Source organism: Lepidochelys kempii, chromosome 2 (genome assembly GCF_965140285.1).
Source record: "Lepidochelys kempii isolate rLepKem1 chromosome 2, rLepKem1.hap1, whole genome shotgun sequence".
Lineage (NCBI taxonomy): Eukaryota > Metazoa > Chordata > Testudines > Cheloniidae > Lepidochelys > Lepidochelys kempii.
In genome coordinates this window covers 220,496,168-220,520,675 of record NC_136381.1, presented here as the reverse complement: position 1 = coordinate 220,520,675, position 24,508 = coordinate 220,496,168, and the positions used below count along the sequence as shown (strand labels likewise).

At 38.8% G+C, this 24,508-nt stretch overlaps 1 protein-coding gene across 5 annotated transcripts in view; it reads left to right on the top strand.

Annotated features, from left to right (window-relative positions):
* Positions 1 to 24,508, top strand: part of GLCCI1 (glucocorticoid induced 1) — a 103,036-nt gene that overhangs the window by 14,045 nt on the left and 64,483 nt on the right. For all 5 annotated transcript variants that reach the window (XM_073333857.2, XM_073333856.2, XM_073333855.2 and 2 more), the window contains exon 2: positions 11,189 to 11,340. In XM_073333857.2, coding sequence (XP_073189958.1) covers positions 11,189 to 11,340 — 152 coding nt within the window. The remainder of the gene's footprint in view (positions 1 to 11,188; positions 11,341 to 24,508) is intronic.

Below are 24,508 nucleotides of genomic sequence, written 5' to 3'. Positions count from 1 at the left end.
ACTTCTGGGACAGCCTTACTATGTCATTCTTGACCAATTTGCAGAGAACATTCCTCCCCACAAACTCTGCCCTTCTGAATCACTCTTCTAGTATTGAAGAAAATAGAGATGGTGGCGAGGCACGGCATCCCACAGCAAAAACTGGGAACAATAAACTAGTTATTAGGGCATGGTGACCCACGGCAGCACTTGAGAATGACAACCCAATACTTACGGCATGATGACCCACAGTGGCAGCTATTGATAACAGCTGATAATATTTTTAGATGAAACAGGAAATCCTCATTCCTCAGTTCATCTTCCCTGAGAGCATGAGTAGGGATATACAGCTATAATTCATCTAGGGCAGCTGGAGACCAACTATTTAAAGTCAGCCTCCCATCTGTGACTGTATACGCTGTATACTGTACCGTACTCCATAAAATGACTTGACTTCATTATGTACAATATACAATTCAGAAGTTACATTCTTAATTCAGTTCTATTGTTTAAATTGAGAGCTCTGATAAGGATCAACAATTCAGAATAAATCAATATAACCCACCTCCCAACTTTGACATTTGGTACTTTGAACTGACCAAGCCTTTAACTGATCTCAGTGCACTCACATGCCTGCAATATCCAATGTGGCAAGTAAGAAGTGAAATGTGCAAAGAGTTTGAAATGATTTGCTTCTGGGGATGCAATGTGATATTAACAATACTTTATCCTTGACCTATAATATTAGGTCAGGTTTCTTTTACAGTTTTTCTCACCATAACATAGTTTGTACTGCCAGCAGTTCAGCAGCTAAGAAGCAGACCAATTGTCTTAATAGAATTAATTTTCTTCTTTAAGGAAACAGAGTTTTTCAGTTTATCAATGCATTTAAAGTCCTAAAGTAATTTTTTTTAAAAGTAAATGTTTTAAATAATGTATTGCCTTGCACACTGACCTACAACTTGAGTTTACAATGTTAGTCCTACAGCATATGGGGATAACACCCAAGATTGGCAACCATGAACATTCACATACCCTCTTGAGTTGGCTAGATATATGCCACCATTAACAATTCATGTATGCAGACTACTGACCCTACTTTCTACAGATGTTTCAAAAATATACATTACTTTTGAGGCTGGTTGATTATATTCTTGCCCATGAGAAATTTCTGCTTTCTACATCAGCAGCTTAAATTTTTTTCTGGGCAGAAAACCAAGTGTTTGAAATGTGTTTGTACTTTTTCTCTTGGGCAAAGAGGATGGCAACACAAAGAAGATGATTTCTCAAGGAAGACTATCGGATGCACAGAGGAAGTGCTGAATGAACATAAGCCAGAATGGACCAATGAGAGTAAGGTTTTATAAGAAAGAATGAGCAGGAGTATGTATTATCAACGGTCTCAATTAAGCAGGGGCCAGCTATAAGCAGAGCAAGGTTATAAGCCCCAGAACTGAAATTTAGTTCTATGAAGATAGATTTTTACCTTAAAATGGCAACTCTCTAATTATAAACCTAAATTCTATTCTACTTTCATCAGCATAGTTAGCTGACAGTTTCTTAACAGGAAAAAAATGTCCTTAGTTGTTACACCATCCAACAACTAATACTGGATAAGCAGCACCCAACTATAATCTAGACAAGGGAGATTTTAAGCCATATTCAAAAACCTATACCTAAAATAAGAACTTTCATATTAGACCCACTCATCACCTGGAAAGACACCAAGTTCTGCAACCACATCAAACCATGTGGTTTTCTGTCCAACCAGAACAAAACTGGATGACCTAATACTACTTGATGAAAGGACATCAGGTCACATTTTATCACTTTAATCTCTTGGTAGCTTTTTATGTGCCATTTTCAGGCTGTTCACAGTCTAAGGCAGAAATAATTGCATCAATTTATAATTTCCACTTTTGGAAGATTTCTTCACAACCACAAAAACTAGAACATTTTTCCTAATAAAATCTTAATATTTAAATTGGAACACTATTCTGAGGCTAAGTCTGCAGTCACATAACGGTAGTATAAATGGACCTTGCCTTCAGTCAGCCAGCCAAGTACAGAATAATTTGGACTCGTAACTCTCTCAGGTTGCTATAACTACTTAGGCAAATACTTGGGTGGGAGGCAGAAGTGGGGCAGTAGCCATATATCAACTTGGCTATTTTTCTACTAGCTAATAATCTACTCCATGATTCAAACAGATATGAATGTTCATTCAAGGAAAAGGGTTATTTTTTGCAACACAAATTTTATTTTTATTCCCATTGTAAACAGATTTTTAAAAAATAACATCTTGAAATTGCATGTGAATTACATTGGAAGGGAATAAAATTTTCCAGATAGCCCGATGACAAACCATGGATAGATTTTAAGTGCTTTATTCACCCTGCTAATAGTTAAGGTTAAGACCAGCTTTCTGTTTCAAGCTCAATTCTTCTTAGTACTCTAAAACCTACATTGTTACTTGGATTGCCTTGAAATTTGGTATGCCTCATAGAGGGCGGGGTTCTCTTGGCTAGCCTATTTTGGGTTCATTTGACCAAGGGATTTCTAGGCTATAAATGGCTTTTCTTGAGGTTGACATTTTCGAAATGGATTTTTTGCTCACAGATAGAGATCAAACAACGACTCGTTGCACCAGGGTGCATGCCAACAGAGTGCATGGCACCCAACTCACCTACTCTTGGGTGAAAATCAAATTAAAGCAGTATTGGGGGAAAAAACTGCTTCTTTAGCTCATCACTTAATGTAAAAAGCTTCTGACTCTGTAAACTAAAGGAATTACACTGTGCATGGGCAGTGAGAGTATAACAATCTGGGAAAACACTTGTTTATCACAGAAGCTGGGCAGCTCTGATGAAATATCAGAGTCAATGAACCCAAGCACCGTGAGTTCAAATCTAAACCAGGGCAGAAATTTGAAGGGAAAAAAGTAGGTATACTGCTTCATATCAAAGGGGATTTTTATTTGAGGCAAATGTAATCACAAGGCAGCATTATATTCAAAAGGTGTTGATTTTTTAAATTTTTTTTAACTACACAGCCCAGTTCTTGTTAAGATGGGAGTATGGTTAGAAGTGAAAGATTAAAGAATAGGGGGAAGGGTTGAGGGATCAAGTGATGGGGATTAAGGGTGGTGAGATGGGATGGGTTGAGCACTGGGAAGGGAGACATGGGGGTAAGTGACAGCAGGACTAGGAGAGACTACAGGTAGGGGCACCTATCAGCCCTACATTCCCCTCTCCCATGTATATCATAATCTGGGGGCCCCAGCCCACCTACCGAGATGTGGCACTCCCTTCATGTAGTCAGGTTCTGGAGGGAGCTTCCTTTTCAGGGTAAGGTGTCTGAGCCCCATTCCCTACCTCCCATTTGAACTGGGATCTGGGGGTTCCCCTCCCCCACTGGTGTCAGCTCTGCTCTACCCTCCACCCCCACCCTGTTTGTTTGTGCACACCAGGATCTGAGTGAATTTTGAGCAGGGGTTTGACTGCCATCCCTACTCCCCCTTCTCGTGTGAAGCAGGTTCTGGAGGGGGCTTGCCTTTCTGGGATTGTCTGAGCCCCATTCCCTCACCTCTTCATGTGATCTGGGAGTCATTGACCCGATTTCCCCCCTCCACCCCTCTCCGGGGTATCTGAGTCCCACACCCTGCCCCCCCTTGTGTGCACACCGGGATCTTGTGGGGGGAAGCTGCCATACTTCACGTGCACCGGGTTCAGGCCAGGGGCGGGGGTTGCCTTTCTGCGAGTGTCCACACCCCACTCCCTAACTTCTTAATGTGAGCTGAGGATCATTGCCCTCTTGCGGATGTCTGATCCCTGCTCCCCATGATCTGGGGTGGTCCTTTGCGTACATTACAATCTGGGGAGGCCCTGCTCCTCTATGGGGGTCTGACCACCCCCCCTTCTACAAGACACATTCTAGAGGGACTTGCCCCTCTGGGTGGGGAGTTTAGACGGTGCACACTCCAAGCATATACCAAGAACACATTGCTGAGACTACGCTGAGAACAGATATGTTTGACATCTCAGATTCTGATGTCAAATTTGACTTCTTTATGAGAGTCTGAAATTTCTTATAGGATGATCTAGACCTGAGCAAAAGGCTTGGTCTGCACTCAAAAGTTAAGTTGACATAGCTACATTGGTTAGAGGTGTGAAAAATCCACACCTCCGACCGGCATAGCTATGTTGACCTAACTGTTAGTGTTGACACAGCTATGTCAATGGAAGAATGCTTCTGTCAGCGTAACTACCTTTGTTTGTGGAGGTGCTGTTCCTGCACTGATGGAATATCCCTTCTGCTGGTGCAGACTGTCTCTACACTATGGGGTTATGGTGACACAAGTAATGTAGCTACTGATATAGCTGATATAGTTTCCATAGTGCAGACATACCCTAAGACCATTGTATTGAATCTCAACAGTAAGTCATAAATGCATTCTTTATGCAAGGCTCTGATGGACAAAGCAGTAGTACTGAGCTTCCTTAAGGAAGCAAATCTATCAAAACCAGCAGTTATGCCTACTTTCCCAATCTGGGGTGTTCTCCCATTACTACAGACTCTTGTGACCTGTCAATTCAGACCAATGTCATCTAATTATCTGATAATCTGTTTCCTTTCCACAAAGATCTGCTGCTTGGTTTCAGTCACACATTAACAATACGTCTTCAGAATCTTTGTATTTAGAAGACTTGAGCCATCACTGTGTCTTCCACCAGGAAAAGGTGTTCTCTTCATGCTGTAGAATCATTTAAAACCAACGCTAACTCTTCCTTCTACATCTCACAGAAAATTGTTCTTTCTTCGTTTTGCTCTAAACTTAAGCCCCAAAACACAGTGTGGCACAGTCTAGATTTGAGAAACATGGAAAAATATATCTTAATAGAACTGATCAATTCAGGAAAACATCATCCTTATTCATTTACATCTCAGATGCCTGTGTCTGAAAGTATTCAGATTCTCCATAGTCTAGTGGATTGAGTGCTGTATCATTGAAACATAGTCAGCTGCAGATAAACTGTTTCCATGGCCTATTCAATGTGTTTTGTGATAGCCTCCTGGACCTAATGCCCATCAGCTACCATATAGGGAGTCTGCAAAACTACTCCCAGTCATCCATCAACATTTAGTTGAAAGTTTCTGCAAAACTTTTTGGCAGGAAAGTGCTGTATATGGTGGTCCCAAAATAGACTAATACTACTAATTTTAGCAATGGCGGAATTTATATCTTTCTGGTTTTGGCTCACCTTACTGGTCTTTACATCTCATTTGTCTCAAACTATGGAGAGGTCTGCTTCATTTGAGAAGTTCTTCAGGCTCAGTATGATGGCCTCTTCAGAGAGTTAACATAATTCAATAAACCATTATTAAGTTCTACTTAATCTATGTATGAGTTTCAGGGTGGATTTGATTTAAATCAAATTGATTTTAAATCATGATTTAAATCACTAGTCAGGAAGACTCCATTTAATAATGGATTTCTATATAAAAGTGCATTCTTGTTGGTTTTTATAACCTTAATACATATTCTTCACAACTCAGAGATAAATGTAGGTTTCATTTTTAGAAGGTATGTGCTATATATTTTTAAGTGATTTATTTTGAAAACTTTTCAGATTAGTTTTACAGCTATATCAGAAAATGAATGACTGGTTATTTCATTTACCAAAGGTAATTGAAGCAGTTCACCTCCCAATGACTTCATAAATATCTCTATCCAATTCAACAGGTTAATCATTAATATTTGGAGGATTTCTTTGCCATGCTATATTAGGAGGAGAACATCACCAGACAGACATTTAAATTGTCTTTTTTTACTAAAACAACATTATGTAGTCTGGATTTTTTTCTTCAACAGCAAACAAATATTTTAACAAAATAAGCATATGAATTTTTGAATTTAGTTAAACATACAAGTTTTTTAAAACCAGGTTTATTTTTGTTAAAATTGTTTAACTAAAATAGTTAAATGAAATATTTGAAAAAAACAAAACAAAAATTAAATCAACTATGTCAGCCAGGTCAATATGAGAAACTTAAAATATTGGCTTCTGCAGCTACTTCAGTCATCTTCACCTTCATTTTCCTGTTTGTTTGTAATCTGGAAAAGAAAAACAAGCTTTCCTACTTTTTCAGGTCCCAGACGATTTCTCAATTTGGAATGAATTAGTCCAAAGGAAGAAAATATTCTTTCTACACTGGCAGAAGAAGCTACTGCTGTTAAAAGTGAGATTATCACTTCAACAGTCTCTGAATCCAAGTGCTTTAGTGACTTCCACCAGTTCACTTTAAAACATTCTTGAATGGTTCACCCTTAGCTCTGAAGTTTTAATATAGTTGGCATTATGGAGGGATGATTGCTGGATGTGCATGTCATAGCCAACTCCTCCTCTTCAGCAGTTAAGGTTTGACCCTGCTACTGAGTATTGAGAATATTTTCAAGAAAATGAGCTGCAGATAGTGCTTGTCCCATTCCTTTTTTAATGCTTGTAATTTAACTCTGTCGTTGCATATTTCTCTATTTAAGATCTCACTCAGTTCTTTCTAAATTTCAACAGCATCAGCAATAAAACAGCTATTTCCCTGCATTTTGTTCAAGGCTACAGAAATAGGCTTCAGGGTACTCAGCATGTGTTCAACATTTTTCTTAAGCCCAATGTTGAGAACTTTGGCTGTGACAGTGCCATCTACTTTTTCATGATTTTTTCACAGACTGTCCTCAGATTAGTCACAGAATCCATTCTTGATATAGTGCTCAAAACAGTTCACTACTAAGTTCCATTACACGTCTTGTGGGATAGTTAGCTTGGTTCCTCCCACTTTTTTCAGAGCTGCAAAGTGGTTGTTACGGAAGTATTTTGCAATTTCAACAACATTAGGCTTTATTTCTGGAATACTGAAGTCTTTGGCAAGGAGGTGCATCAAATGAGCACTGCAACCCTATGTTGTTAGCTTTGGACTCTTCTAAATTTCTTCTCATCTTGGATACATTTGCAGCATTGTCTGTGACCAAGCTGCGTACTATGCATTTGAATTTTTTTCCACAGTTAGTTGTAGCTTTTACTGCTCCTTCTTGTAAGTATTCTGCTGTGTGTTCATTTCCTGATGTATTAATTGTTTCCGTTAGGAAGACATTCCCCTCTTCTGTTGTCACACAAGTCCACAATGATCCTGTTGTACGTGCATTGCTCCACCCATCAAGACTCAAGTTAACAATTTCACCCTCTAGACCTTTTGCACACTACTCAATATCTCTTTTTCATACACTTTATCTAGCAATTTGCATCATGCTCTGTTGGGTGGACTGTGTCCTGGTCTTAATGACTGAACCTTGTTAATGAAGTGAGGGTTCTCAGTCATACGGAAAGGAGAGTTTGTTGCATGAACAAACCGGGCAATTTTTTTTATCAATTACCTCTTTTTTGTAATCCGCTGGTTCTTATCACAAACTTATCTATGGTTGTTTCTGGATGATTAAGATTTTTTTTCTTTTTGCTACAGGTGCTATACTGTGGCTATGTGACATACATGATGTGACTGAAACACTATCATTGGCAGATAACTCTGAAACTATAGAAAATGATGGTGATCTTGAAGGTGGATAGTCTTCAGAATCCTGTTTGTTGAGGATGGATTCTCCTAAACAAAATAAGTCAGTGCAGTTATTTAATTATTATTACCATACTGCTCATTGTGTTTAGTGTTTACTCATTGCATTCACTGACACTCAGTACTACTTTAAAGGTGAAATTGTAAAAGGAAGATCTGCCTATTTCAGCTATTTATTTTTTATCACAACTGCATCTAAAATGATAGTACCATAGAGTAACAACTATATTTTTTGCTCAAACATGAGAGTTCAAGAATAGTCCAGAAGGAAGACAGGCAGTCCTTAAGAAAGAAGTATGAAATAAAGAAGTTTACCACCCTGAAGATCCTGTATGTTCAGACATTGTTTCTTTCTTCGTCTTCAATGCAGCTTCTTCCTGAGAAGGAACACTTCTCATGATGTTGTTTCATTAGGGAAACCAGGTCTTGCATTTCTTTGTTGCACTGTTTGCATTTTGCACGCATGCCTGTCTTACCCACAGGTAGAGGAACTTCATTAAAATATTCCCAAACTGGGTCTCTTTTATGGCCTTCTGGCATTCTAGTTTTTTCCCTTCTAGTGAGAGAATGGTATAGTAGATCTCAAATCAATGAAGGCTACGCTCAGAAAGACCTCAAGACTTCTGGAATATGCTGCTCGAACAGTTTCACTTTTGTTTCTACTGCCTGTCCCTCCCTTCTCACATTTATCTCCAGACTTCTCCTTGTCCCTATTTAGTCTGCCCCCAACAATCTTTTATTCATTGAACTTTTTTTGAAACTTTGCACTTTTAGAGAGAGGTAAGGGATTCACTCTGTGTACACAAATTTGCAGAGGGACGATATGATTGAGGTCTGTTATTTCTCACCTCTCTCTATATTTGTTTTAAAACATTTTGCTATTAACAAGTATGTTATCTCTGGAGACACAAATCCACAGTTTGAGAACTGCAAAACTTAGCATCTCTGATGGTATCTTCTAGACTGAGCATAAAGTCCCATTGGGTAAATAGAAAGATTAACCTAAATAATCTATACAGAAGCCCCTGGGACCCCATAAGATTGGGTCCCTAATCCATGAACTATTGGAACTCATTTACAAAACTTTTCTTAAACATTACATGAATATATTGTCTCATACTATAGAATTAGAATTTATAATCCCTATTCCATGATGAGATATCTTTGAGCTATAATGTGTCTTAATTAAAACTATCTTTAGATAGGTTTTTTCTCTCAAAAAGCATTTTATCAAAAAAATCCAATTTTTAAATAAAAAAAATCTGATTTTTATGCACCCCGATGAGTTTAGACTTTTTGTACAGCTTTAGAAATACTCATCTGTTTTGAGAGTAGAAGGGATGTGACCAAGTGTGAACTTCCTCCAGTATCTGTAGTGAGACAGACATAGCTCAACTGCCTTGGACTGGAGTAGAAGCCTGTATCAGAAGGGGAATAACCATATAACAGATTTTTTTTTAAGTTACATAAAGTACAAATACATTGTTTTGAAGGAAGAATTGAAACCTTGGCTCAGTCAGCCAAAGCACTATTTATTTGAGCATTTTAATATGGACAGAGTGGAGAGATAACTGGGCCATAGTTCATTCAGGTCTTTGAAGATGGCTAGGACCTTGATATTAAACCAGAATTCTGTTGGTAGCCAGTGCAATGTTCAGTGATCTGTGGTGGTACTGATAATTTTCTCTCTCAGGTGCTTGGCTGGCTGGTTCTTGCTCAGGGTCTAACTGATTACCATATGTGGGATCAGGAAGGAGTATTCCCCTAAGCCAGGTTGGCAGTGACTGGGTTTTTGTTTTTTTTACCTTCTTCTGCAACATGGGGGTGGATCATTTTGATATTATATCTATCTTAATTCCCTGCCATTCAATAAGCTTAGACAGTGATCCATCTGGATCTATCTTACTCCCTGCCTGAGGCATGCAAGTTTAGCCTCCTGAGGACTATAATACCTTGGTCTAATTTTATATGTTGGGTTTAGCATGTGGGTGCTAGGTGGTGTTGGTGGCCTATGATATACAGAAGGTCAGACTAGAGGAACTGGTGATCCCTTTTGGCCTTAAATTCTAAGACTATATGAAAATGTTTTGCCCTTCCTACCAGAATCACATCAGTCTTGCCTGGAGTGAGCTATAGCTAGCTGCTCCTCATCTAGACCTATAATTGCACTAGGGAACACAGTCCTTGAGGGAATTGGTATATTTTAGCTAAAAGAATTGCGTCTGAGCCTGTGGCATCTTGTTCTCTCCCTACTTACTCTTCTAATTGAATTAGATGTGATCTAATGATTCCCTTTGGTGCTCTGCCTGTCAGGGCCTTGTTTAAAGGTCCTCATTGATAATCTCTGGGGTCTCTTTGAATGGAATGAGTGGTATTAACTTAAAGTAACTTCTTCTGCCAGACCCCAAAAATAGGGTGTGAGGGCAGGTCTAATACTACAGTGGGGATCGACGCTCTGAGATCGATCCACCAGTGGTCAATTTAGCAGGTCTAGTAAAGACCCACCAAATCAACTGCAGATCAGTCTCCAGTCAACCCCTGTACTCTTCCTCCTCCTCCCCCCCATAAGAAGAATAAGGTAAGTCGACAGGAGACTTTCTCCCGTTGACCCACCACTGTAACTCGACCTAAGGTACGTTGACTCCAGCTATGTCATTCACATAGCTGGAGTTTCGTAGCGAAGGTCGACTTACTGCGGTAGTGTAGATATGGCCTGAGTGGCACCTTGTGATCCACTGTGTCCAAAGGCAGAGCTACTACAGATCTCAGACCTCTTTCCACTGATGAGAGATCACCTCAGCAGTGTGAGGTGTGAGTGCTGTCAGACAGGGCATTGTCTGAAACCTAATAAAAAAAGATCTATAATTTTGGAGTGTCAAAGTTGCTGAAGTTGTTGTGAAGTCAGAACTTGATCAGTGACCTTTTTGTTTAAAAAACAAAATGTACTGCTCAGATTTCAGAGAGGATTAGTCACAGCTTACTTTCAGTTAGAGACCTGGAGGAGGAGCATTATTCCAGGAAAGGGTGGATGGAGCCACAGAAGAATATTAATAGTCTCAAAACACCCAAGGTAGTGGAAGGCTGGAAATAGTGAAAGTTCTGCAGTGAAATAAAAATGGGATCAAACTGAAATTAAGAAATAAAACTTGTCACTGCCATCTTATGTTTATAAAGAAGATAAGTTTATATTTTGTATATTACTCATTTAAGGTTTCCATAAGATTCTTATGGAAATCTTGAGTACCTATAGTGCAAGAAAATATCTGAGTATTGGGGGATGGTGGAAAAAATTCCTTGATATTTTTCCAAAAATTTCTTCTTAGTTAGGGTTTGACAGGCTGTCTTCTATAGTAATCTTTTAAAAGTGGGCTACAAAAATTTGAATTTGGCCATTTTAAACAGTACTTTAACTTAAAGGGGAAAACGTGATGTGAGGACAGTCTTCAATTTAAACAAAAACACTTTTGCTTAAACACCTTTTCCCATGCTTAATGCTAAGGGTAAAGTACTTAACAAGCCAGGTAAGACAAAAAGTTATAATTTATGTTTCATATTAAATCTTAAATAACCTTTTTCTTTTTTGCAGTGGACAGGCCAAAATCCCAGCAAGTTAGAACCTCCGGTACTATAAGACGAACCTCTTCTTTGGACACAATAACAGGACCTTATCTCACAGGACAATGGCCTCGTGATCCCCATGTACACTACCCTTCATGCATGAAAGATAAAGCTACTCAGGTAAAATATACAAAATCACAGGACAAAAATTGCCTGATAGATTGGTCTGTCCCTGTTTGCATTTTATTATCTTGTCCAAAATGTCAACTAAACTCTGCAGTAGAACAGCAGTTTTTTCTTTCAAAATCTCAGCACAAATACATAATTCTGAAAAAATTAGGTATGATGTTTTTGTAATTTGGTGGTCTGAGCCTACTAATATATTGCATAATTCCGAATGTTTCTGTGCTTTTAGAAAGTACGTTTTCAATAATCCATCATTTTTAATTAATAAGCGCAAGTATATACATTTTAAAAATATAATTGAGGTGAATTTCAGTCAGTGGCAAACTAGTAAATTATGAATAGGTGCTGTATTCTTTTCTACAACCTTACTAAAGCACTCCTCTTGCTGTTGTAATTTTTGTTACTCCTGAAAGCAGTGAATGAAAGGTGAACTTCTAATATCTATTAATTACTTACAATATTGGTGGTAAAATTAGCGGGGGAATGACAGTATGAAGACAGACCATTTCAGTGATGAGTGCAAAAGCTAATATTTTTAACTCTTGGACAACACCACTCTTGAAACAGATTGAAAAGAGTTCTGTTAAGTATTATAAATTATTAAATTCTAGCAGAAATGTAGTTTTTTCTCTAATCTCGATTTAAGATTTAAGATTAATCAGTCACTTCATCTTTTTTGTGCTTTGGTTCTTTTGTTTTTCTTAATGTCCAAATTTTCTTGCCCATTTTATCATTTTATCTTGGACCATGTGGCTTTTCTTGTATTTTTTAGAAATTAGAGAGACACATTTCATTCTGTTAGCTAGAGAGCAAGGTAAGAGAAAGGGAACTGAGGAGTACAAGCTTATCCTTAAACTTGTGGAGTTGCACACAATTTTAGTTAAGCAGTTTCCATTAATAGCAATGAGAATGGCACTGCTTAAGCCCAGTGTAGGAAACGGTATTTTAGCGGTGTGTATTATGAACATTTCAAAGCAAGCCATAGCTCCTTGATTTCTGGTTCAAGTTAATCAGGCATTTTGGATCAAGCGGATTAGTGAATACTATTGGTGCAAACGTTTTTCTAACATTCAGAGGTGCACTAGCATAGTAGATTATCCAGCCTATTTTTTTTCTGTCCTCCACCTGGAAATACCCTTGACTATTCAGACTAGCAAGTGGCAAGTTGTGTTCAACATAGTTAAATTTAGACTTGGAGGAAAGAGCCTAAAGGAAGAACATCTGTTAAATATGCAGATGTTACAACATGCTAACCAGGAAGGAGAAATTTACTCAGGTTAACCCAACTTCTAAATGCAAGCCTTCAAAGTCAACTTTATAGGTCCCCAGGTTTTTACCTTTAGGACAGTGGTTCTCAAACTGTGGGTCGGGACCCCAGAGTGGGTCAGGACCCCATTTTAATGGGGTCACCAGGGCTGGCGTTAGACTTGCTGAGGCCTGGGGCTGAAGATGAAGCCTGAGCCCCACCACGCAGGGCCAAAACCTGAGGGGTTTAGCTCTGGTTGATGGGGCTCAAATTACAGGCCCCCCATCTGGCGCTGAAGCTTTGGCTTTGCCCCCCGCCCAGGGTGGCAGGGCTTGGGCAGACTCAGGCTTGTTCCCCCCTTCCTGGAGTCATGTAATAATTTTTGTTGTCAGAAGGAGGTCGTGGTGCAATGCAGTTTGAGAAGCCCTGCTTTAAGAGAGAAGTCTTGTTCAGCATCTGTGGAGTGTTAATGTTTAGTGTTAAATAACTTATATTGTGTTTGGGCTGCAAAAGGACTCAGTGTCCATGATAGTGCTAGCCTAACTTCACGCCTTATGTACCAGCTTACTATCCAGGCCACTGGCTGTATGTCTGAATCCCATTACAGAATCAAGTGGGGGTTTAAGCTTTTTTGTGTGAGAAGGACTGATGTTGCTGATATCAGTGATGAATAGGCAGTTTAAAACATCATCTTGATATTTGGTTGAATTTAAAGTTGGCCAAAATAGTCTGCGGTACATTAATATGTTAGCTTTTATAACATCCAACATACAATGAGCCATCATTCCATGAGAAGAGAGGCAAGAGTTAAACAAGCCTTACAAACTTTCGTGAATTTACCAGACTGAACAAAATGTACTCACCCACCCTCACTGTCAGGACTTAAAAAATTACCTAACATCTGATTGCAAAAGGAGTCATCCCACTAGCCTGGATGAAAGATTTGTTGTTATGGCTGCCCTTGTAATTTAATGGAACAAACGGTTGTGTATTGTATTGAATTGTAATAGTCAGTTTATTTTAATTTAATATTTTGTAACTTTGAGTGCTTGTCTCTGTGTGTAGTGCATTTCAGGTTGCTCGTGTGCCCAGGACAAGAGAATTTTTCCCTTGGAGTGTCTGTTTGGTACACACATGCGCCCTCACTCTCCTCATGCACCTCACTGAGGTCATAAAAGGTGCTGCCAGACCTCTACCATTTTAGTTAATTCTTGCAGCTTGCGGTCTAGGATGGAGTTTCAGTGCTCTGCTGACTTCTTCAGCTTTTCCTTGTAAATAGTTCAAAAAGGTAGTCTCAGTTGTTTTAGTCCAATTAGTGAGCTAAATTGTTGGGTTTGGTTTCCTAACTTTGGGACTCTTCCCCCCTCTCCTCAGGGTGGAGATTGATTCAGTCCCCTCTTGGAAGCTGTGGGGATTTCAGTCCTGGCCTCTGTGGCCTGTAGGCTCTTCCTCAGGTTCAGGTGTCTTCCCTTCCCTCCTCTTTGGGGCTAAGGAGATTTCCTGTCAGGCTTTTCTATCCTTGGCACAGGAGGCCCACACTCTTCCTTTTTGGGCTGTGCTTGTTAATTCAGGCCAGCTGTGGTATCCAACTGGCTCCTCCCCCGCTGGCACCACTTTTTACCATGGTCCTTTTCTCCCCTGGGTTGGGAGAGCTCTGCAGGCATCAGTGTTTCTTGGTGTCTCTGGGAGCTCTCTCACTAGGACCTCTGACTTCTTAGAGTGGCCTAACTTATTTTGCCTTTTGGTACCTGGTGACGTTACACTGAGCTTACCAGTGAGGAAGAAAGGTCTAGCAGCTTGTATCACCAAGCTTGGACAAGGGTATCATTGTAATTTGGCTGGTTTCACATTTAGGAGTCTGCCTTTCCTCTGACAGCAAAATTGGCCATTAAAATCATCAAAAAATAGACTTCAGTGATACAGACTACTCTGTACTGAACATGGGTATGCAATTGTCCTTTGTCAAGCCGCCAATGTTGCTCTTCTAAATTAAGAGCTTGATAGCTTGTACAATCCATCAACAGAAGTTTATTCAATAAAAGATACTATCTTACCTACCTTGTCTTTCTCATTGAACCTAATAATGAAAATTCCTTGTTTCTACCTGATTTCCTGTTTCCTTTAGACAACTTCAGGTTTCCAATGTTTAAGTTATATTTTCTAGAATAAATATGAATTCAACAACTTTCAGATTTTCTGTGACATCATAGAATGTATATATTTCTACACCTACTTACATCAAATGTCAAAATGGCTGGTTAGTGTTTGCTAATATATTGGATACATTAAGGCTTACTCTTTGTTACACAGATGCAGTGACTAATCACAAAAACACAATTTTTTCTGTATTTTTTTATTTTGTTTTTAAATAGAAATTGTGGTCCTACTGTTACTGAAATGTTTCATGGGCAACTGGTGCTTCACTTCTGAAAAATAAGGCTACTAAGATGAAGTTGATCGTTGAACTTGACTGAATGGTTATTGAATCTGAGGGTTTGAAATATCAGATCAGTGCTGAGTGAATTTACTTCATTGTCTTTCATTTTTAAAATACTCTTTTATTGGTATCTTTTCTAAGGAAACAGGAATATCAAACAGTATTTTTCCCTTCTCATTCCTGGACTTCCTCCCACTCCCTAAAACGGAAAAGGATAGACAAGTTCTATCCTTTTTACTGTAAACTAAACTTAACTTCTAACTGGAAGTGTCAGCCGAGAAAGGGAGGTAAACAGACCGAAGGACAAAAGTATTTTCTTCCAGGAAAAAAAAATTGGGGGGAGATTGAATGTATGAACACATAACTACAAAAGCAAGATGTCCACCAGGCAGACCAAAAGTAAAGTTAGATTTAAAAAAAAAAAAGACTAGGAAGTCCTGTATTTTGCTTTTTCAGTAGACATTATTTGTGGAGCTGAAGTAACTAATTTGATATGATTCTATAAACCAATCCATAATTGACAAAAATAAAATATATTTTTATTTATATAAATGGTGACAGTGCAGGGAGACGCTACATTTTTTTCCTATACAGGAAGGCTCACCCAGGAATGGTGCTGGAATGAACAATGACACACATGCATCCCAAAAACGGAACGAAGACTATGCTGAGACCCCCACATGATGGAAGTGACAAAGGGATAAACTTGGATGTGTAGGGCAGTTTGATAGGGAGAGGATTGATTTCTGGGAGAATAAAAGACACTGCCCTTTTCTGGGCAGCCTACTAAAACATGGCCTCTGTAAGCTTATTGTCAGGCACCGTAGCCTTTGTAATGTATGCTTCATCACTACTTGTAGTGTAGATTTCAGCAGCAATGTCTATGCAGCAGCATTTACACAGAATACCAAAGAAAAGAATTTGCTTTCTTTCCTCTTAAGTAAACAGTGCGTTAATAACAGTAACTATAATTCAGTTGTTTCTCTCACTGTTGAGGAAGCAAAGTGATTATTTTTTTAGATGAGTTTCTCTGAGAAGGAAGAGAAAAATAAGCAGAATCCTATAGTTCGAAAGTAAAATAGGCAGGGATCACAGCCCTTTCCATGTCCCTAATGTACTACATATGGTGGTCCATGCTGGCAAAGAGAGGTGTCTTTGTCCTTGAGGCCATTTGGGTATCTACTATTATAACTGGTCTGCTTGTTTTGTTTTTGTAAAAGAATAATGAACACATTTCAAGTTTATTTATTTCCTTAATAGATGAATAATGTTAATGTGTAACAAATATAGCATCATTCCTAATCATACGTCATTAAAGTGCACTAAACTTTACAAGCTTAGGGTACAAGATAAAGCTTAGCACTAAGGTGCACCTTAGTGTGTGGTAAAAATGTTTGTGTACTCTACACTAGTATTCCCACTGTTGCAGCAACAGTAGGAGATTTTTTTTAAAATGGTAGCGTAGAAATTGTGTGGTTGTAGTGTAGAAAAGCCCACGCTACTTCTGTCAATATTTTTTTCCCTTCTTGTAATTCTGGAAGTCCAAATAGATTCACACTTCTTTTCAAATGACCCATCTTTAAAAATGAAATCCACTTTGCTCAGTATCTGAGAGCCACTGTCTCAGTGATCCGTTAAATTTTCCATAAATCTTTGAAAAGCTCTCCAGAGGGCTGACGCCTGTGGTGCATTATAGTCAACATTATACATGAATGTGTATGTAGTGGAGTTGTAGCCATGTTGGTTCCAGTATATTGGTGAGTGAGGTAATATCTTTTATTGGACCAACTTCTGTTGGTGAGAAAGAGAGACACTCTATGCTCTCGAATGAAATCACACAGAAAAATGATAAAAGACAAAAACATAGAACACTTCACAAAGCAATCACTTTATAGATAGATATTAAGGTCAGAAGGGGCCATTATGATCATCTAGTCCCACCTCCTGCACAACTTAGGGCACAGAATCTCACCCACCCACTCCTGCGAAAAACCTCTCACCTATGTCTGAGCTATTGAAGTCCTCAAATTGTGGTTTAAAGACTTCAAGGAGCAGAGAATCCTCCAGCAAGTGACCCGTGCCCCATGCTACAGAGGAAGGCGAGAAACCTCCAGGGCTTCTTCCAATGTGCCCTGGAGGAAAATCCCTTCCCAACCCCAAATATGGCCATCAGGTAAACCCTGAGCATATGGGCAAGATTCACCAGCCAGATACCCAGGAAAGAATTTTCTGTAGTAACTCAGATCCCACCCCATCTAACATCCCATCACAGGCCATTGATCTCTCAGTGCTTCTCCTCAAAGGAATCCTGCACAACACATTCAAAAGATGAGCCTGGGAGCTTAAATTCATAATTTTGCTAGATGCTAAACTCATGCATTGCATAGAGACACTGTGTTTATGGCTTATTACAAATCTATAACATGCTAAGCCCATCTCCCCCTTCTCATGCCTGGAGGGGAGTTTACAGGCTACTTCACCTTGAATGGTCCCTTGCAATATGTGTTAAGTAGTTATGCTAAACAATCTGTTCCACCTTTTATTCAGCTGTGACTTTCTGAGTACATTTCCCAGACCTGAGGAGGAGCTCTGTGAAGCTGAAAAGCATGTCTTTCTCAACAACAGAAGGTGGTCCAATAAAAGACATTACTTCATCCACCTTGTCTCTTTAATTATACATGAATGTCTGATTAGGTGTATGTTTATGTGTGGTTTATTCTTCTGTTCTTTGTTCTGTTGGAGAATTTAAAAAATGGGTTAGTCTCTTCCCACCCACTCCCCACAAAACCCCCCCACAACTTTTAGTATGAATGTAGAGGACACAGATAAAGAAAGAAGGCTTCTCTGCTATGCAGCAGTGTGTCTATTTTGTACATTCAGTTGCTCAAGATTTCAGAGAATTTAGGATCAGCATTATAGCTGCGTCAGCATTAAACTCAACACTTAATCTTTTTCCTGCTTGGTTGAGGAGCCTTTCCATAAAAGGGAATTGTCCATTTTTGGAACAACTTCATAAAAGAGTGTATTTTTAGAGTTTTAAAGTTAATGACATCCCTTTCTGAAATGCAGAATTAATTGACCAATCACTGAGCAAATACATCTTCCTACTTTTCAAAATTGAATATTCTAACTAAATATCTTTATGTAAATATAATGCTCAAAAGATGCCTGACTGACACTTCACTGGTCTTTTCCTGATTGAATTTAAGGTCCTGATCTACAGGGCACTTTCTTGCCTGTGATGCAGCATGATCAGAGTTTTTTGCAAAGGTAGTTTTTTACTGAGTAATTAGTTTCTGTGATTCCTGTGCTAGCCAGTGTCTTCCAGCCCCTACCTTTCAACTCTCCAAAACAGCTATGCTTCATAGAAATGCTTTTAGTAGAGTTGGCTGATGCTTACATCTCTAGGTTGTAGGAGACCTGTCATTTTCAGTGGCAGAATCCAAGTGAGAAGTACTTCATAGGAGATCTAATGAAGCCTGATAATTTTCAAGCCTAAATGCAAGACTTTGTTCTTTCATAAGATGTCTTCATTCATGGAGGGGTCAGAGATTAGAAGGGGGAGTGACCCCAACTGTTCCTCATTTCCTTCTTAACTACCGAAGCTGCAGTGAACTCTGATTGCATGACGTGTTCTAGATACTTTATCAATTTTACCTTTTTTTCTGCCTTTTCAAAGCTATTTTGTTTAATTATGACAGGTTTCTTTATTTGAAAGAACAAAGAAGAAATGGTATTTCTCTGGTATGGATATTTTCTGGATTGCAAAAGTGGGAAAGCTGCCTTATGCACTCCTTCTGGCAGGGGAGGCTCCTCAAATCCAGTCAGCTAAGTCTGGCAATATGTAAATCCAGCATCAACTTTGTAGATCTGCTAGCCTAAGTGGCTTTTGCCTGGCTTAAGAGTTGCCCGCATCTCTCATCTTAACTAGCTGACTGAGCCCACTGTCAAAGTTGTCGCAGAGTTGTCTATGGCACAGAGGCCCTTGGATCAGCTTGGGTCAACCTAATCCAGTTCAGAGTTCTGGCCACATTGGGCACCAGAGGTCCCTGGGTCTTCTGTGCTCACTTAACATGGTATTGAGATCCTGGTGCCATCAACATTTCACAGAGGTCCTTCGCTCTCTAGGTTGACCTAATTTGGAGTCAAGATTGTGGCACTGAGATCCCCAGAACCCCGTAGTTCAATCTAACCTGATGCCAAGGTTCTACTACATCTAGGTTGACAGAGTCTAGTGCCTAGGAACTGGCTCTGTGGTCTCTTTATAAACAACTTGATGAAGCAATAGGGTATCCATTCTATATGTCAGTAATCTTTCCATAGCAGTCTATATTGTCTGAGTCTGGTGCAAATGTTTTGGCCCCATTGACTGGTTTAGCACTTGCTTAAAGTAATCAAGTGCTATTTTAAGTGGTGCTGAGGATCCAGCACAATTGACTGGTGAGCCACTTACATTGTGTACCAAACTACTTCAAGTATGTGTTTCTAATATTTACTGAAAACCTGTTTAGAAATCCAGTATTTTGGTAGATGCGTCCATCAAAAAATGATAAATCTTTAGTCTTATCTTAGGCTTTTATGTTAGCACCCGTCACTACAGTGCACAAACATCTCACGTTAAATTGGCATAGCAAGGTCTCTAATGGAATTCATGGAGTCTGTTCTTCGCAGTTGATTGGGAGGTTCTGCTTTGTGTCTTATGAAAGCTTAATCTTCACCATGTGTTTAGCACCTTTAAAAAAAAAAAAGTGCCAAGGCTTTTAGTTGGCTGTTCGTCTTTAATAATTTGGAAAGCAGATAAATTCAAATATAGGTGGCCATGCCCCCTCTCCGAACTTTCCAGTCTCAAAACTGTGCCCAGGCACTGGATTTCACCAGACTTTCACGTAATTTAAAGTTTCCAGGATAAGCTGCTTGAGATAAAGGATGGTGGCAAAAGTAGGAATTCATCATTTGACATTTTTTCTGAGTCAGAAAGAATTGTATCCAAATTGCTTTAAAATACTGGGTACCTACACAGTTGCAAAATTGAAAGTGAAAATTATTTTTTGAGGAAGGGCCAAAAATCTGACTTTTTAGTAGTAAGAATTCTCAACCTTAGCTGCTTCCTTTCCATAACATAGGGGTATATCAATGTTTTCCACTTTTAAATTCCATGACCCAGAAGCCTCTCTTTAAGACTTGATGAATTTAGGAATTAGATACTTAAAATGAGACACGAGAAAAAAAATTTTCCAGGAATTTTTTTTGCCACTATGTTGATGTTTTACCCAGCCACACTGGGACACAACAATCCATCTTAGCACAAAAGAAGAGAAAGCTACTAGCTTTTGTGCTCTCGTGAAACGTCCAAGCACAAAATTTTTGATCCTGGATTTATTTTCTAAATTCTAGTCAATTGGATGAATGATTTGTTTTGAATTAGGAAGGAAGTAAGTCACCTAGCTAAAGCCATATTTTCCATTTAGGGGAATTTCAATACCACAGGTTATGGTCAGCATTTCTTTTATCCCATCTGGAATACAATATATGCATATATTGCCCTTCACAAATAGTCCCAATAGTTCCATACAATTCAGAATAAAAACATCATCAAACAAACCTTTTAAATTGTGATTGAAACAGAGCAGACTTGTTCTGTAAATATTTATGAATTCCAGTCATTTGGCAATAGCTACTTTCTTACTGAGCTCAAATTAGTGTTTAGGCTATTGAGTTGTCTTCCACATCTTTTTTCCCCCTTCAAAAACAGGACTTTAAAAAACTGCTAGTGAAATTCAACTTTTAGGCATGATCAAATAAGGAACCTCTGCAGAATGGGAAAGCATCACTAGAATCATGATAGAAGGATGAAGTCAGCTTCGTGCAGGGGGAGGGAGGGGGAAGCTTGTGAAGTACATCAAAACTCATCTTCACCACATGCACATCTCCTGACAAAGACCTAGTTATACTGCCAGTCTCTTTTTTTGGTTATTTTCTTGATTCTCTGAAATACTGGCACCTTTTGTTAATTGGAGTTGAGAGATGACAGTGTATTTTACTCTAACTACTATATAGCGTATTAATCTATTTATAGAACATGGGAGCCCAGAATTGTAACCAAAGTAGTGGACATGATTGAACTGATGGCAATCAGTTTATTTAAATAAATTGTTCAGTGTTGGCTATTAGCTTTGGATGCCACATGGGATTTTGTTAAGGTTTAAACAAAAAATATATGGATTTACTTACATTTTGATCTTCAAATATGTCTCCGTAAATGCTAAATATACAAAAATGTCAATTACATCAGAACAGTTGAGTGTTTTTTTTTTTGTATGTTTGTGCACCCAAGCTGTGTCCTGTGTGGTGAAGTATTCTTAGAGCTCCCTGCACAAAGACTTTTTTAAATTTGGGGGCTTCAGATGTCACTGACTCCTACCAACAAGTGAGAAACTGCTATATTTGTCTCATGACCAGTTCAGATCTCTCCATCGTAGTCACCTCCATATTCATGAATTTCTTTATGCTTCTTGGCTGAGCAAGGTAACATTTGGTGCACAGAAGTATTTTCCAGAAGTTTTCAGTAGTTACAAGGAACACATGAAAAGTACAGCAGTTTAACAGAGAACCCAAGCCACCAATAAGAAAATATCACTTTTTTTTTTTTGAAGTTGGCTTGAACAGTGTGTGACTGGTGGGAGAGGGGGGAAGAAGAGGAAGAGAGAAATATGCTACTCCTTTACCCCTCCTCGCCTTCCAAGAGCTGATGTTTTACCACACACTTAGCATAGTATTTGCTTTTAATATTTGATTCTTTAACCAGTTTTTAGACGTAAATTTAAAAATGGCTTCTCTGCCAATGGTAATTTCAAACATAGTATCAGTCATATCACAAAATATTTATTTTAAACTATTTCCATGTAGAAGGAGAATTATGGACACCCACTGTACCTCCTTGGACTTCAGATCTGACTTGGTCTGAAACAGTGATCACGTAATGATCCTGCAGTGTGCTCAGATAAAACTCTTGGGTTCAGGAATGTTGTTTGAAGTCCGTGAGACTACTCAGACATAGGATTCCATGCTGCTGGATCATACTACAGGATCAGGACACTCGTGAGTTATGTACTGTCAGTTTCTAAATATCATTGGAAGGGAAAAAATTAAAATAAACCTTTTTGGAAAAAAAATTTTACAAGTGGCACCTGGATTTAACTTGGAAATTGTTTAAATTTAGTGTAGCTTTATGTGTTTTCTTTGTGCATTACAACATAAAAAATAGTACAGTTAATTACACTTTACTTTAGTCAGCTTCTGTTCACTTTCGGTTTCTCATACTCAGCTTTAATGTTTTTGTTAAAAATGCCAAACAGAAGTAAGGTGATTGTGTGCTCTTTTCAGGAAACTTATTCTGCTAAACTATGCATTGTACAATTTATGTAATTCCAAGTCATGCAGAATTCTTTTTATGCACAAATAGGTAACTGATTAATTTAGATTATTCTTTTGAGAAGCACAAATAACACCTTCTGGAGAAATGTATTTAGAATTCTTGTAACTCTTCCCTAACAAATGATGTTCATCACATAGACTAACATAATTTGTTGGGGAAGAATCAGCATGGCTTTTGTAAAGGGAAATCATGCCTCCCCAATCTACTAGAATTTTTTGAGGGGGTCAACAAGCATGTGAACAAGGGGGATCCAGTGGTTATAGTGTACTTAGATTTTCAGAAAGCCTTTGACAAGGTCCCTCACCAAAGTAAGCTGTCATGGGATAAGAGGGAAGGTCCTATTATGGATTGGTAACTGGTTAAAAGGTAGGAAACAAAGGGTAGGAATAAATTATTAGTTTTCCAAATTGAGGGAGGTAAACGGTGATGTCCCCCAGAAGTCTATACTGGGCCCAGACCTATTCAACATATTCATAAATGATCTGGAAAAAGGGGTAAACAGTGAAGTGGCAAAATTTGCAGATGATACAAAACTACTCAAGATAGTTAAGTCCAAGCAGACTGTGAAGAGCTACAAAAGGCTCTCTCAGAACTGTTTTACTGGGCAACAAAATGGCAGATGAAATTCAATGTTCATAAATACAAAGTAATGCATGTTGAAAAACTTAATCCCAACTATACGTATAAAATTATGTGGTCTAAATTAGCTGTTACCACCCAAGAAAGAGATCTTGGAGTCATTGTGGATAGTTCTCTGAAAAGGTCCACTCAGTGTGTAGCAGCAATCAAAAAAAGTGAACAGAATGTTGGGAATCATTACGAAAGAGCTCGATAATATCATATTGCCGCTATATAAATCCATGGTATGCCTACATCTTGAGTACTGCATGCCGATGTGGTCGCCCCATCTCAAAAAAGATATATTGGAATTGGAAAAGGGCAAAAAAAAAAATGATTGGGGTATGGAACAGCTTCCATATGAGGAGAGATTAAAAAGACTGGGACTTTTCAGCTTGGAAAAGATGTTATACCAATAAATTAAAAACCAGCAGGATCTTATTAAAGGGGAAAAGGCAAAATACTACATTTATTTTGAATACAGAAAATCATAGTAAGCAATTAGTTATAATTATAACATTCCAGTCAATGTCATATTTATTCACACACACACTGCAAAGTTGTTATCATAGTTACCAGCCTTAGAATTGCTCATGCCAAGCCACTGGCCAGGTGGCCTGGACATGAGGAGGGAGCAGGGCCTTGTCAGATACTCATCTGATGCTCCTGGAAGTTGGTTTGCAGAGTCAGACCCCAAAGTTCTCACTTTCTAGAGTCTGTTTTTATAGGAATTTCTTCCTATGCCGGTCTATGGGAATTGCTTCATCATGCTGTTGCTGAATCAGTCAGCAGATAGCACATTCCTGCCGGCTCCATGCTGCTAGATGTTATCTTGTTCTTTGGTTCTCCCATTCTTGAGGCTGTTGGGTGGATTCCAGTCTGCCCTCCGGGGGTCCTCTGGTTGTTTCCACTTGACGCCTTCTTCAGCCGATGGACACTGGATTCTTAGGCTGGCACCTCCCTGATCATTCCGTTATTATCCACACCAAGCATCCATCCACATACATCCTCTATCTCTATTTTAATCACAATTGTTAATACAACAAAAGGGCGGGGAGTCTCTGGGTGCTGTTTCTGTTGTTACAGAGTATTGCTTTGAGTCTCTCTCTCTGTGAATTGCTTTGAGAACAGATTCTGTCTTCGAATGTACTAACGCAATTAGCAGCGTGCAAGTTTCACACATAGAGGGAGAGAAACAGTACCAAAAACCAAGAGACCTCTTAATTAGTAATACCCTGGAATTTAAACTATGGGGAATCAAACTCATTTGTGATTTTAATACAGAACTTCTTTAATATGATCCAACAAAGAGACAACTAAGGGGTGATATGATAGAGGTCTATAAAATCGTGACTGGCGTGGAGCAAGTAAATAAAAAGTGTTATTTACTCTTCAACATAACAAAAGAACTTGGGGTCACCCAATG